The 13,360-nt window shown below is 54.9% G+C and overlaps 2 protein-coding genes across 25 annotated transcripts; both read right to left on the bottom strand.

Moving 5' to 3' along the window:
* Positions 1–2,071: 2,071 nt before the first annotated feature.
* ENTREP3 (endosomal transmembrane epsin interactor 3) lies at positions 2,072–8,808 on the bottom strand. 5 transcript variants are annotated; one of them, XM_081494278.1, is made up of 12 exons: positions 7,170–8,808; positions 6,917–6,973; positions 6,597–6,707; positions 6,371–6,490; positions 6,108–6,215; positions 5,370–5,542; positions 5,143–5,242; positions 4,740–4,809; positions 3,928–4,473; positions 3,260–3,328; positions 2,904–3,157; positions 2,072–2,811 (listed from the first exon to the last, which is right to left on the bottom strand). In XM_081494278.1, exons 1-12 carry the CDS (start codon positions 7,392–7,394, stop codon positions 2,638–2,640), a joined length of 2,007 nt encoding a protein of 668 aa, XP_081350404.1. In that variant the 5' UTR covers positions 7,395–8,808; the 3' UTR covers positions 2,072–2,637. The 5 variants fall into 5 exon arrangements, with proteins under 5 accessions (XP_081350404.1, XP_081350403.1, XP_081350402.1 ...); XM_081494277.1 differs by having other exon boundaries at positions 5,370–5,545; positions 7,170–8,807; XM_081494276.1 differs by having other exon boundaries at positions 6,917–7,051; positions 7,170–7,998.
* Positions 8,809–8,849: 41 nt separating this feature from the next.
* On the bottom strand, positions 8,850–13,151 carry SCAMP3 (secretory carrier membrane protein 3). 20 transcript variants are annotated; one of them, XR_014054949.1, is made up of 9 exons: positions 12,962–13,151; positions 12,547–12,624; positions 11,765–11,899; positions 11,560–11,680; positions 10,991–11,119; positions 10,418–10,577; positions 10,220–10,308; positions 9,590–9,707; positions 8,850–9,305 (listed from the first exon to the last, which is right to left on the bottom strand). XR_014054949.1 is itself a non-coding variant. In XM_081494420.1 (9 exons), the coding sequence occupies exons 1-9, from the start codon at positions 13,025–13,027 to the stop codon at positions 9,112–9,114; spliced, it is 1,122 nt and encodes a 373-aa protein (XP_081350546.1). In that variant the 5' UTR covers positions 13,028–13,151; the 3' UTR covers positions 8,850–9,111. The 20 variants fall into 20 exon arrangements, 17 of the variants coding, with proteins under 17 accessions (XP_081350546.1, XP_081350550.1, XP_081350547.1 ...); XR_014054950.1 differs by having other exon boundaries at positions 10,207–10,256; XR_014054948.1 differs by having other exon boundaries at positions 9,590–9,754; positions 10,159–10,308; positions 11,563–11,680.
* Between the last annotated feature and the right edge of the window lie 209 nt (positions 13,152–13,360).

The following is a 13,360-nucleotide window of genomic DNA, read 5'->3' as shown; positions in this document are numbered from 1 at the left end:
GGGACGCAGGCACTTTCCGCACGTCTTATTGGTAGTGCTGGGGACGGACCGCTTCCGCTGAGCAGCCGTAGCCCAAATACGGCGCAAGCGTATTCGGGATGTATTTGGAAAGAGGGTGCGGGAAGCAAGAAGCGCGCATGCGCCTCCGTATATCCTCGCCAGCACACCCTAGTGGATGGGGGAGGTTGCTTTCCGTCAGTGAGTCCGGGTCACTGGAAGCTGAGCTGTACTCTTGAGTTGCCTCCTTTGGGAGTCTCTGGATAGGGAACATTTAGTGCCCAGAAATTGCCCCGTTGGGAATCCCAATCTCCACTCCCTCCTATCTCATTTTGTCGTTCTGGCCGCGCCCTAACACTCTTTCCCTGAAGCTGGGTTGTTATGATGGTGAATTATTCAAGAAGCCTTGCAGCCTGACGCCATCTATGGGCAGTGCTCCCTCCCTACCCCCTCTCTCCTGTAGGGCCCCACGACTATCCCCAAAGTCATAGGGTCCCGAAGCTGTTTACAAGACCTCACGCTTTTAGTAACTTAATGAGTTTGTTGAGGACCTACTAAGTGTTAGACCAAGTGCAATGAGCAACCCCCCTGCTCACAGGAGTTTGCATTCTATGGGACAATACAAACAAGATAATTTTAGATAGCAATTAAGTATTCAAAACAACAGGGCGGTATGATAGAATGCGAAGTGCTCAACGAGAAGATGAATATTGAACTGACTCGAATTAGGTGAAAGCAACAACTATAGGGCAGAGTTTTGTGTTGGTGAAGAGCTAGCTGGTGCAAAGTCTCTTGTGCAATGGCAGTTTGAGTGAAGCAGAGTGGACCAGGTTGTTCTTGACCATAGTTTCATAAGGAATTTGGAGATTATTTTAAATACAATGGGAAGCCATTACGTTTAGGCAGAACTTTAATATGACATGATGTTTTGTCACTTTGCTGACTGGATAATGGATTGTGGGAAGAATGGAAATAGATCAATTAAGAGGCAACAGAGAGGATGGTGACTAGGGCTAGGTAGCGAGTGAGGCATGGAAGAATTCAGGGTAAGACTGGACATGCCAGATGAGAAAAAAGAAATGAGGGTAATTCCTATGCTTATGGAAAGTGCAGCAGGGTGAGTGGTGGTGCCATGTATTAAGAGAAGAATGTTCGTAGAGGAACAGGCACAAGGGATGGGAATCAAGAGTCCCATTGTGGCCATGTTGAGTCTGAGACACCCATTAAATATCCAAGGAGAGATGTCACATTGGAGGTTGGAGCTCATGGAGAGGTTAAGGAGAGAATTATCCATGAACACACAGATGGCAGTGAAAGCCATGGATCTCGTAAGGCCACCTACAGACAAAGTGGAGGTAGAGAAAAGAAGAGGGCCAAGGGGAGAGGCCTGGGGCTCTCCAGTGTTAATCGGTTAGGCAGAGGTGTGAATGCTGACAGATGATACCATGACAGTAAAGTAGGAGGAAATATAGAAGAGTATGATGTCTCTGGGCTTCCCTGGTGGTTCAGTGGTAAAGAATCTGCCTGCCAACGCAGGAGACTCGGGTTCTATCCTTGGTTTGGGAAGATCCCCTGGAGAAGGAAATGGCAACCCACTCCAGGATTCTTGCCTGCAAAGTCCCATGGACAGAGGAGCCTGGTGGGCTACAGTCCATGGGAGTCTCAAGAGTCAAACACAGCTTAGCAACTAAACAACAACAACATGAAGTCTTTAAAGACAAGAAAGAGGAAAATTCAAGAGAAAAGATGCTGATTACGTGGGTTAAATGCTTCTTAGAAGTCAAGTGAAATACATGCAAGCAGAGAAACAGCCACTGGGTCTGATACTTCTTTTGGTTACTGAAAAATTTGTTTCAACAGCAGTGCCTGGGGAGAGGGAGGGGAAGGAGCCTGAGGGAAATGGGTGAGGAGAGAACGGATGTTTGAGTAGAAGGAAGAGAAAAAATGTTTGGCAATGAAAAGGGGCAGAGATACTGTGTGGTAGCTGGAAATAAGAATTGGTGTCGTGAGAGTTTTCATAACTAAGAGAGATGCTAGCACAAATCTCAATGGTGATAAAGAATGATCCAGAAGAGAAGGGAAAAACTGAAATTTATTGAAGGCTTACTTAGTGTGTTAAGAGCTTTACAAACTTTTGTCCGTAATGTTCTATGGATCAGGCAGTTGAGGTTAAATAACTTGCCCAAGGTCATGCAGTTAGAGGTGGTAGAGCTGAGAGGCCAGCCTGATTTTTCTGACCCTTCATGCCTTACCACCCCATTGCACAGGCATACAGCCCCCTATGCTTAAATACCCGGGACATGTCTGTGCCCTGGCCACAATCCCTGGTGAATCAGAGTTACTGTCACGCCGGAGGAACTGGACTTCATTTTCCTCCTCCAGCACCGGAAGCACAGGCATGTCCCCCCAGAGCCTGAACACCCATGCAGCACAGGACAGGAGCTCTCCCAGGCCAGAGGGCAGAGGCAAGCAGCAGGAGCCCCTAGAGGTAGGAGGGAAACGGATACTTCTGAGACTGTTCAGTAGGTTTCTCTGTGTGTCAGCCAGTGCAAGAGGGTGCTGGGGGCTGCTGGTCCCAACCAGCTGGTGCCTGTGACCCCAGCATTCATCTGATCTGTTCAGTGTTGGCGGACGCCCAGGTCAGAGCCCAGTCTCCCGGCTGCCCCCATTGAGGCTGAGGCTGTGGGGACGGGTAGCACGCTCCAGCCTGCGGCTGGACAGGAGACGCCTCAGGGAGGAACCGGAGCTCAGGTCGCCGCAGCTGCGAAGGTGGAGGCTCTCTCGGCCTGGCCGGCCCCAGGGGCCCCGGGGCACCTAGATAGGGCCACAGGAGAGAGCATCAGTGTGGCCCCCAACTCGAAGTTCCAGGCTTTCCTGGGTGTCTTCCTTGGCTCCCCTGACTCTACCTGCTTATGCCCATGGGCTCCATTCCCATTGGGATCTGGGGCCTTCTTGGACATCTGGAGGAAACGGGTGACCAGGCCCCGGCCTGGCCAGCTGCCCTTCAGGTCCCCCAGGGATTGGGCAGGTGCAGGGCCCGAGGGCAGGGGGACCTTCTGGAAGGTGGGCACAGGGCGCCGCTTCTCTGCTGAGCGGGCACGGAGCAACTTGGGGGAAGGGCAATGGGCTAGACGGAAGAGGCAGGCTTCAGAGCAGAGCCCTAGAGAGAGAGAGAGGGAGAGTGGGTGGAATGGGAGGTGCAGAGAAGGCCAGGCAGCACTGTCCTATCCCCCACCCCCTGGGCACCAACAATATGCCCAACCTGTGTCTGCAGAGGAAACGGAAGCAGCTTCTTCCTCAAGCACTTTGGTATAAAGGTCCCTGAATTCAGCTGAAGAGGAGGGGAGAGAAACACGGACTGAGTGGGAGTGCGCAGTAGACACTCCCACCCATCTCACCGCCCTCCTGAGAACCCCAGCCCAGCTCCTACACCCTGCTCTCAACCAAGGGGGCACTGTCGCTGCCCATGTCTGCCAGCAACTAGATGGAACGATCCAACAAATCAGGGACTAAGTCGCCATCACTCTCTGCTGCATCCTCCCCAGTCCCTGGCACATAATGGTAATGACAAGCACATTCTGTGCCAGGGCAGAAGCATTTGACCTGCATCTCTTCTCAGTAATGCCACAGTATGTACGGTGAGGTATTGTTATTATACCCATTTTACAGGTGAGAAATCGAGGCTTGGAAAGAGTAGGTAACTAACCCAAGCTGGGGCCTGTGAGACTAGGTTCCAACAACCAAATCCTCTTTTTTAACCACTAAGCTACTGACTGGTGTGTTTTTCACAGGTGACATAAGTGTCTGATGCGGGTGTGAATCAGAATTTCTGCCTCCTCAGAGACCCCACTAGTGTCCCAAATCCTGGCGGGCATCATTGGCCCTCTCACTCCCAGTGCGTACCCTCTCCTGAACCTTGTGGGGGCTCACCGGTGTTGCTGGAGGTGGTGATGCCCGGGTCACTGTGGGACCGTGGCAGCAGCAGCGGTGGCGGGGGAGCCGGGTGAGGAGGCCGGTGCCCCGGTGGGGTGAGGGAACCTGAGCTATCGCTGAAGCGGCGAGCCGGGGCTCGGGGGGAAGGGGCCGCAGCTGGCCGGCTGCCTCCCCGGGGGACTCGCCGCCTCAGCTCGGGGAAGCAGGGTCCCACCCAAGGCGGCCACCCCTCCAGCCGGTGGCAGCTGCGGGCCGCTGTGGGAGCACCCAGTGGGGGTGGGGCTTCAGGGGCAGAGCAGGAATAGGAGCGGGCTGCCCTTGGGGGCCGCCGGGGAAGGGGGCTGTCCTCGAAGGGGCCCCGAAGGCCGCAGTCCAGGCTGAGGCAGTAGCCTGCGCGGCTGCGCTGAATAGAGCGGAAGAGCACGTAGTCAACGGAGCGCACGGAGCCCTGCAACTCCAGCAGGCATGAGTCCTCTGATGGGCTGGAGCCCCCTGGGAGGTCACCGATGGCTGACAGCACCAGAGACCCGCTATCCATGGACACTGTGGGCAGTAGGGGCGGCTCGGTAGCATCAGCCTGGCTGGATCTAGGCAGTGCCTCTTTCCTCAGGGCAAGCCTCTTGGGGGCCAGCCTGCCTCCAGTGTTATCTCAGAGAAGACCGCTAAGTCCAGGATTCCAGGAAAACCCAGCCCTCGCTTGTCACTCAACCACCAACTCAGTCTAATCTCTCCCTTTCTGCCCACCCCCCTACCAGCTCCACTATCCCAGGCATCCCAGTCCTTGTCCACCCTCCCCACTTTCTGCTCACCATCTACAATGGAGGCCACTTGCTCGCAGATGCAGGAGCCATCATGCAGCTGAGGATCAAACAGAGTGGCCTGCAGAAGACACAAGGGTCAAGCATCCAGCCCTGCACACCGATATGGCCACCCCATAGGCTTGACAGAGCTCTGGAGACCTAGATTCCAGTCCAGCTTTGTCACTTTGTCCAAGTCACTTATGTGGGCCTCAGTTTCCACATCTGTAAAATGGAAATAATAGTTCTTACCCCACCCACCTCACTACCCTCTCAGGCAGATCAAAGATGACAGTGGATGTGCTAATGCTTTAGGTCACGAGAACTAGTATTATCTTTATCCAGTACCAGCAGCTCACTCAGATTTTCAGGCTCTATCTTGGACTCCCCAGCCTGCACCAAGCCCTGCTCTCACCTGACTGTCTCCTCGTAGCCCCATGACGGCCTCATAAGAAGGGGGGCAATCAGTAGGGTACAAGGGCACTGGGCTGTCCATGGAGCCATTGTAGGTGATGCTGGCAGAAGGAGGGAAAGGGTCAAAGCCTGGAAAAGAATTATTCTGAAAAGATCCCTCCCCACCAATCTGGTCCCAGCCCCAGTCTTCTTCCTTAGTTTCCCCAATAGGACTCTGCCTGGCCTCACCTCTGCGCATCTGTTTCCGAGCTGCAGGTGTATTCTGGGGGGTAGTAGGGTGGCGGGGGCACAGGCGGTACAAATTCCTCCAGATCCAGCATAGTGTGCAGGAGAGGGTCTGGGGGTGAGGAAGTACAGCCCAGAGGCCCCAGAGGGCCTGAGACTGACTGCTCAGGGGCCAACTGCTGGGGAGCAAGCAGGTCAGTCAGCAAGCTTGGATTCTGGGAATACAGCTCCTTGACTCCCAAATTCCTCTCTCCTCTACATTTTCTGACCCCGCCCCCTTCAAGAAGCTCAGTTCTGGCCCCTTCCTTTGCCAGAACAGGTTCCTCTTCTAACTCTGCCCCAGCTGAGGACCTTCACCTCTTACCCTGCCCATCTAGAAATTCCTCCTCTTTATGGACTCTTCTGCACCCAGAATCACTCTCTGTTCTCTGTCCCCACCAGAACATCAACCCGTTATCCCTGCCCCCATCTAAGACCTTCTGGACTCCGCCCAACTTTTAGTCCCATTCTCCAATGCCCTGGGGCTGACATCACACACTTCTGTTACTCCCAGTGATTCCCCTCCTCATCCTCCCATGGACCTCTTAAATATTCCTACAATCAATATGCCTATTAGGTGAGCCACAGCCCCTGGTGCTCAAAAGTCAGCGCTGCAGCCATCCCCCGCCCAAGACCAGTCCCAGCACACACACTCCTGCCCCCAGCCTACCTTCTTGGCCTTGACCCCAGCTTCCCACTCACCGTGTGCACAAGGTCCAGGGAGAAGATCTGGATGCAGCAGACAATAGCAGAGAGGGTACAGATTATGGCGGCACAGATGGTGAGCCCACAGACGCTGAAGAGTAAGTTCTGGGGAAGGCAAGAGAGAGGAATGTGAGAGGAGCCTAGGGTGGAGTAAGTCCCACATATTCAGGGCCTGTGAGGACTCAGGAGGAGACACAAGAGTGTGAGCCAGGAAGATGGTGAGAGAGAAAGGAATGGTGGAGATGGGGGTGCATGCTCACCTTGAGGGCCCCTCGGGCTTCATCACAGGTGGAGTTAGGAGCAATTTTCAGTTCCTGCCCCGACTCTGGACAGGGCCTGAGAAGACGAACAGAGGGGCAGCACACGCAGACCTTTCCATCCTGAGTGGGAGTGGAGAGAGTGAGGCAGCCTGAATCTGGACAAGCCGAGGTGTTCCACACACCTCCCCCAACTAGCACACTCAGGCTCTCCTTCCTCAAACCTCACCAAGTTGCATTCTTGGAAGTCTCGGGCCAGCTGAGCGTTTTTACAGGAGAGAACAGAGCCAGCCATGCTGAGCATGACACAGAGCACCGAAAGCAAGGAGAAGAAGGAGATCTGGGGAAAAGAGGGCATAGGCTCAGGGCTGGGACACCCCCCCCCCCCCGCAAATACCCTCTACCGCAAATGGAGCCACCCTCGTTCACAGGCATTCATGCCTGGTCAACATGAATGGAAGAGTCAGTTCCCTTCTTGGGGGCATAAATGGGCATCTCCTCAGGTGCTAGGCACCTGCCTCCCAGTGGGCATCAGACCCTGGCACCTACCACTAGAGTGAACGGCCTCTTCCAAGACACGATGCCAACAACCCCGGAAAACGCCAGCTGGGGATAAAGCGGGCACAGGCTCAGCATGAAGGGGAGGCACCTGGGTGAGCCCGGCACCACAGGGTGTACCCATCTCTGTAAGGAGGAAGAGGACCAGGAGAGGGAGGAGAGGGCAGGATTTGGACTGGCAGCTGGTGTTGAGGGGTGGGGCCCAAGGAGCCTCCCCCACCCAACAACTGTGCACCCAACTCACCGAGAACCCAGCCCAAGACGGGCAGGATCTCTTGACGCTCTCAGTGGTGGTGATGGAGGAGGCCACCATGCTGAAGGTGACCACCAGGATGCCCAGGAGCACCTGAGCCAGCCCCAGCGTGAGCAGGGCCTGTAGCCAGGGTCGGTGGAGGCGGAGGTGTGTAAGGCCCCGGGTGCTGGGCCGGCTAGTCAGCGAGCGGCTGGAATCGCTAGGCGAGGGCATCATGCCTGCCGCCCGGTTGCCTGAGCCTTGCTCGGCCCGCCCTGGCGCTTGGGAGCATCTCAGAGGCGCCCAAGGCCCCGTCCTTCCTCCTCTCCACCCCCCTCTCTCTAGAGCCCACCCCCTGGCTGGGTCCCCTGGGGCATGGCCCAGGGACTCCAGCTGGGAGGGAGTCCAAGGAGGGGGCCTCACGGAGGGGCAGCGGAGTGCTCCCTCCCCACCACGGGCACTGGACGGGCACCGTGCCCGCGACGGCGATGAGGACGCGGGGGCACCGGCTCATCGCATCTCCCTAGGGAAGAGGGGCGCCGAAAAGGGCCAGTCCGGGAGTGAAGAGAGGGCGGCGTTCCGGAACCGGGAAGGGTGGGAAGGGTAAAAGGCGAGAAGGATGGGAAAGAAGTCTAGAGAAGAGGGGAGGGTCGGCGTGGGGTGACTCTAGAGGCGCGGTCGGTGTGCCTTCAGAGTGTCCAGTTGGATCCAAGGCTGCCTGGTGGGAAGAGGCTGCGGCGCCGCCGTCTTCTGGGTCGTCAGCCCCACTCCCCTCCCCACCACGCTCCTGCTCCTCTCCCCACCACTCTCCTGCTCCTCTAGCTCAGGCTGCAGCAAGTCCGGGACTGGAGACTGGGGATGGGGATGAGATGGTGCGGGAGGAGGGGCGTGGTACGAGGGCCAGCGCGGTGCACCCCGGGAGTTGTAGTCCCAGTCGGAGACTCTGGGAGAGGAGGGGGAGGGGAAAGGGGAGCGGGAGGAGGAGGGAGCGGACAGCAGGGCGACCGGGCGAGCTGGCTGCAGCCGCTGGTCTGGCGAGTTCCGGCCCCGCAGGGCCCGAGCTAAAGCTTTCGGCGCCTACTTGGGCCCCGCCCAGCCTTTCTTGCCCCTCAGCTGCTGTGTTCCCAGCAGAGGTAGCGGCTCTTTCTTACAGGAGAAAGTCATTAAAAGGAGCAGGGTGGGGAGCTGAGTTCCCTGGCAGCTCCACGATTCCACGCCCAACCGTGGACTTCCCTCCCACTTCCTGTGCCAGCCAGCGGGCTCTGTTGTCCCGCCGCCACAGCTCTCCGTTTACACTAAGGCCAGGTCCGACCTTCCCTCCAGAGTCCACAATTCAGCTGCCATTCCAGTCGCCTCCACTTTATCTTCTATAAGACCTGCTGCTGCTGCTATGTCGCGTCAGCCGTGTCCGACTCTGTGCGACCCCATAGACGGCAGCCCACCAGGCTCCTCCGTCCCTGGGATTCTCCAGGCAAGAATACTGGAGTGGGTTGCCATTTCCTCCTCCAGTGCAGGAAAGGGAAAAGTGAAAGTGAAGTCGCTCAGTCGTGTCCGACTCTTCGAGACCTCATGGGCTGCAGCCAACCAGGCTCCTCCGTCCATGGGGTTTCCCAGGCAAGAGTACTGGAGTGGGGTGCCATTGCCTTCTCCGGCTATAAGGCCTAGTTCCCATTAAAATTCCAGAAACGGGGATTTGTGTTCCAGTTCCACTTTCTTTTTATTTAAATAACCGAAGCAACAGCCTTGGCACAGCAGAGGGAAGCTGGGTCGGGGTGTGTAGTTGTGGCAGCAGTGTGGCCTGATCAAGGGGTGGGAGGGAAGCAGTGACTGGGTCACACTGGACTCCGCACACCCTTAAGTCAGGTTCAGCAGTCATGGCTGTAGGATTGGGGGTACTATAGTGGAGACATCAAACAGTGATGTCTCAAAGTCCCAGAGACCTCAGGGATGGGGGCTAGTCGCCTCCCTCAAGTGGCAGGGCCAGGGCATCCCAGTTGGGGGTCACGGGGCCCGGAAGGCATTTTCCGCAGCCCCAGCGGCTGCATTGGCAGCTGCAGTTCGCACCGCAGGGTTGGAGAAGACACCAGCTGCAAACTCTTGCTGGGCCTTCTGAAAGCTGGCACCTGTGCGGCGATACAAAGAGTGGATCTGCAAGTAGAAAGCACAGACTTTATACAGCATGTTCCAGCCACTGTTAATCCCACTCCAATCTAATACCATCACGACCACTCACCAGCCTGTAGCTCTAGCTTTTCCTTCTTGGCTCCCTACCAACATACACGCACACCTACCCCTACAACCCCCCCCCCCCCCCCCCCCCGTCCATTAGCTGAGAATCCTTCCATCTGCCTGGCTAGTTGCTCCTGAATGTTCCAGCCATGTCCCCAGGGACACGTGATATCACTCTCCAGGCCCCACCTACAGCCCCTTACCCGCTTCAGCATAACAATTCCCAGCACTGCGATGCCAGTGAAGAACAGGGCAACCAGCAGCATGAGTACAGCTACAGCTGTGTTGACCTTCAGCACCACCAGGGCAGAGATCCAGCCACTGTAAGGAGGAGAAAATATATGGAAGTGAGGGAGAACGGTTCCCAGCTGAGTCGCAGCCCTTCCAGCTTCTCCACTGGTCACGTCTTCCAACCAGGGGCCGTTTCCCTGTGGGTCTGGCAACTTGCCATGCACTACAGTCCCAAACTAGTTTAATCTCAGCTTCGGAACCATCCTAGCTCTTCAAGCTCTTCCAGACATCCTCACTCCAAACAGACCTTTCTGTTGAGGATGCTTCCTCTTCAGCATTGCACATGCCTCCTCCAGGAAGCCTCCTCAGACTGAGCATGTCCAGCCATCTTTCCCTTAATCTATGTCTGTTGACAGTGCTGTCTGAGCTCTCTATCATGGAGAGTGTCCTCTACCCCTATTAAACTAGCATCTCCCAAGGATTAAAACCACAGTTCCTCTTTCTGAACAACTCCTAGGCCAGTACCCAGTGCTGATTTGACCAAAAGGAGTGGGGGGAAGGGGTGAGAGTAGAGGGCAGTCTCACAGACCTGAACCCCCAACCTGGGATGCCAATGGCCTGGAGGACAAACAGAACATCCTGGACGAAGAAAATGAAGAAGAAAACGAAGAAGTTGAATGAACTGTCACTCCTGCAAAGAGAAAAAAGTGGGAAGTGTAGGCAAAGAATCAGGGTTGTAGGAGCAGAAAGGGGCCCCTCCAAGTCCCCTCCCTGCCATCATCCCCACTGCCCCTTCTTACCGGAAAGCCTTATACATGGGGCGATACCAGCAGACGAAGGAGCAGGGAGTGAAGAGGAGGATCCAGAGGATAGAGAGCCCAAAGCCTGAGCCATTGCTGGTCTCCACACAGAAGCTGGCCAGGCAGGCAAGAAAATTCAAGAGAAGAGCCAGAGTGCTGCCTAAGGGTCAGAGAGACAGGATGATGGGTCAGTGAGAGTTCCTTCTCCAAGAAACCCACCCCACAACCCTCACCGAATGCGGCAGAGTAAGGAAAGGAAGGCAGCTTCCACCTTCACAGGATCCTCAACAGGGGAGACAGAACCAGCAAATCTCAACCATGTGTCATCCCATTTGCAGAATACATTTATGCATATGGACAAGGGGAAGGGGGAGAGAGCAAGAACATACATTGGACTGGAGAATAAACTCTGAGTACTGTAAAAGGAGTAATCCAGGGAAACTGCCAGAGAAATGAGCCTTCACTGATACCTCTTTCAAAGTATCTAGTTCCGGGCGAGTGAGCTCCAGGAAGAGGAATGATGTACAACTTACTACCTATACTTTTCCTTCAAAAAGGTTTCTGACTACTCACACATCCAGAGGTAGTACATGGTGGATACTGTCTTCTGAAATTCTTGGGGGATCTCCATGGAGATGTCCTGGAAAAAGCAGGGCTGAACTGGGCAAAAAGAAGGTAGAGGGGGCCAATTGTTCTGTCGAGCTGTAAGGCACAAAAAGAGCAGGAGGATCCCACAAGTGAGACAGAGACCTACAAATCACTCCCCCTTCCTTTCACCCCCGGATTCTATATTTCCAATTCAAGAGTTCAAGAAGACAAGGGCAAATAGCAAAAATTATATTAGTATTTATTATGACTTTTGTTTACTATGGCTTACAACTTCTAACCACTATGCCCAGGATCTGTATAGATAACTTTAACCTCACAACAATCCTGTTAAACAGGTACAAACATTATTCTCATTTTACAAGGAAACTGAGGCACTCAAGATTAAATAACTTGCCTAAGAGCTCATCCTTAATAAGCCACTGCACCCAAATTCAAACTCTGCAATCCGACTCCAGTGCCCATGCTCTGAGCTCCTTTTTTGAGACTTCAAAGCTGTCAGATGCCCTCCGCAACCCTATCAAGGATCCACTTACTACCTGTGCCGCCCAGGGCAGCATGCTGGAGTTCTCGCTCCCTTCGGTCCAACTCCTCTGCCTTTCGGTTGAGCTCCTCCTGTTTCTTTAGCAGCTCAGCTGTGGCTGCTGCAGTTGAAGCCTGCCCAGTAAGAGCCGACGGAGATGTGAGTCCTGAACCCCAGGGATGTCCCCTTCCCATACCCCTACCTATACACCCCCTTACCTGGGTGCTGTAGGAGCCATAGTTCTTGGGTTCTGTGGGGCTGAGTTTTCTTGAGGACTGCAAGGGTGGAGCTGAGGGTGGAGCTGAGGGTGGAGCTATCGGAACAGGGGCAGGAGGCTCATAGCTTGGTGGTGGCTGTTGAGTTTGGAAAAGACCTTAAGCATCATCTATTCCCCCATAACACAGGAGGTACAGTCTACTTGAATAACTTTAGACCTAAAACTCATTACCTAAAGTGGCAGCCCTTCCCCCAGTTATTAGAAAGCTAGTTATTGTGTTTATATCATAGAACTCTTTAACAACTTGCAGCTACCCTCACATCAAGTTCCTTAGCCAAGATTCAAAGCACTCATCTAGCAAATCAACCTCCTTAAACTTTTTAAAAACTCTTACATTTTTCTATTCCAGTGAGACAAACAGGTCTAGTCTTCTTCATCCCTTGCTTTCTAATTATGTACCTAAGCATACTTTGTTTTCTCAACTCCAACCAAGCCCATCCCTTTTCATCTGTACAAATGCCGCCCCAGACAGGGTCTTCATCAGGCCCTGACAGAATCCAGGTACTCCCAAGACTGACATTTACAGTTCAAACTGACGGATCTCTGGCCTTGATGTCTTTAGATGGGTTAGGCATCCCATGGCAGACTGGCTTCTTCCAGGAAGCCAAGATCACGGTGCTTCTTCCTTCTTTTGCGTGCAAAAAAGTCCCCTGTACCTCAACACGGTGGGCTTGTTGGCATACCCTACCCTTCCTGGCCTTCCTGTGCTCTCCAGCATCTCACCTCCCGAGTCTCAAAAGGGTTGTAGACGTCAAGCGTAGCATAGTGTGTGCTGGGTCGATGCTGGATCACAGCTGGGTCCTGTGGGTTAGAGATCTGCGGCTCAGTTGGCACCTGCTGCCTCTGCGGAAACTCACAGGGGCCTCTTCTCAATTGTTGTGGCTCCAAGAACTGCAGCTTGGGGCCACCCTGTTGTCACAATGTATCTGTCCCCAACCTTTCACCCCACACTACCAGTACCAGCTCCTTAAGGGGCAGGGCCCGCCCCCCAAGGATGCTCACTGGTTTGGAGTCGTCGTCACACCCACGTGGAGGCCCTTCCTCGGATCAAATGTCACGAACAGGAATACAAGTTAGCCCGACCCCTCTAGAACTGAGAAACCACCCCAGCCGCCTAAAAGAGGCCGGCGCAAGTCACCTGAAAGGGGTTGTCAAGCTCGCCGGGCTCGGCGAAGGGGTTTCCACCTTCTCTGCTTTGAGCCATGTTTGCAACTTCGGCTTGGGCCGCCCCCGGCCCTCCACGCCCCTGCCGCGGCAGTGGCGGCGGCAGCGGCAGCGGCTCAGAGCTCCCTCCGCTGCGCTCTTCTCGGTCCGCCCCGCTTCCCTGTGCACGGATTGGCTGTACCGACCGGAAGGGTCACAAGGATCCCCGCAGCAGCAGCGAGTTGCGCCTGCGTCTCGGATAAAGGAAAAAGAAGGAAGTGCCCCACGTGACGGCTCTAACTCGGTCTCAGTAGCCAAGTACCGCCCCTTCCCCACGTGACTTCCCTCAATTAACGAACTACACCTCCCAGTAGGCCTCGCGTCAGAATCCCGA

The sequence above is a fragment of the Giraffa tippelskirchi genome, chromosome 5 (assembly GCF_054371585.1).
Source record: "Giraffa tippelskirchi isolate mGirTip1 chromosome 5, T2T-mGirTip1v1.2.pri, whole genome shotgun sequence".
Classification (NCBI taxonomy): domain Eukaryota; kingdom Metazoa; phylum Chordata; class Mammalia; order Artiodactyla; family Giraffidae; genus Giraffa; species Giraffa tippelskirchi.
Note: the sequence above shows the minus strand (reverse complement) of the source record. Positions and strands in the feature narration are given on the sequence as shown.

Coding starts and splice junctions, on each gene's coding strand:
- ENTREP3 (XM_081494276.1), bottom strand. CDS start 7,394: ATGATGCCCTCGCCTAGCGATTCCAGCCGCTCGCTGACTAGCCGGCCC. Junction 6,216..6,370: donor AAGCCCGAGGGGCCCTCAAG/GTGAGCATGCAC, acceptor TGCCTTCCCCAG/AACTTACTCTTCAGCGTCTG. Junction 4,474..4,739: donor AGTGGCCTCCATTGTAGATG/GTGAGCAGAAAG, acceptor TACTGCCCACAG/TGTCCATGGATAGCGGGTCT.
- SCAMP3 (XM_081494420.1), bottom strand. CDS start 13,027: ATGGCTCAAAGCAGAGAAGGTGGAAACCCCTTCGCCGAGCCCGGCGAG. Junction 10,309..10,417: donor CCCATGTATAAGGCTTTCCG/GTAAGAAGGGGC, acceptor TTCTCTTTGCAG/GAGTGACAGTTCATTCAACT. Junction 9,708..10,202: donor CAGGTTGGGGGTTCAGGTCT/GTGAGACTGCCC, acceptor TCCTCCTTACAG/TGGCTGGATCTCTGCCCTGG.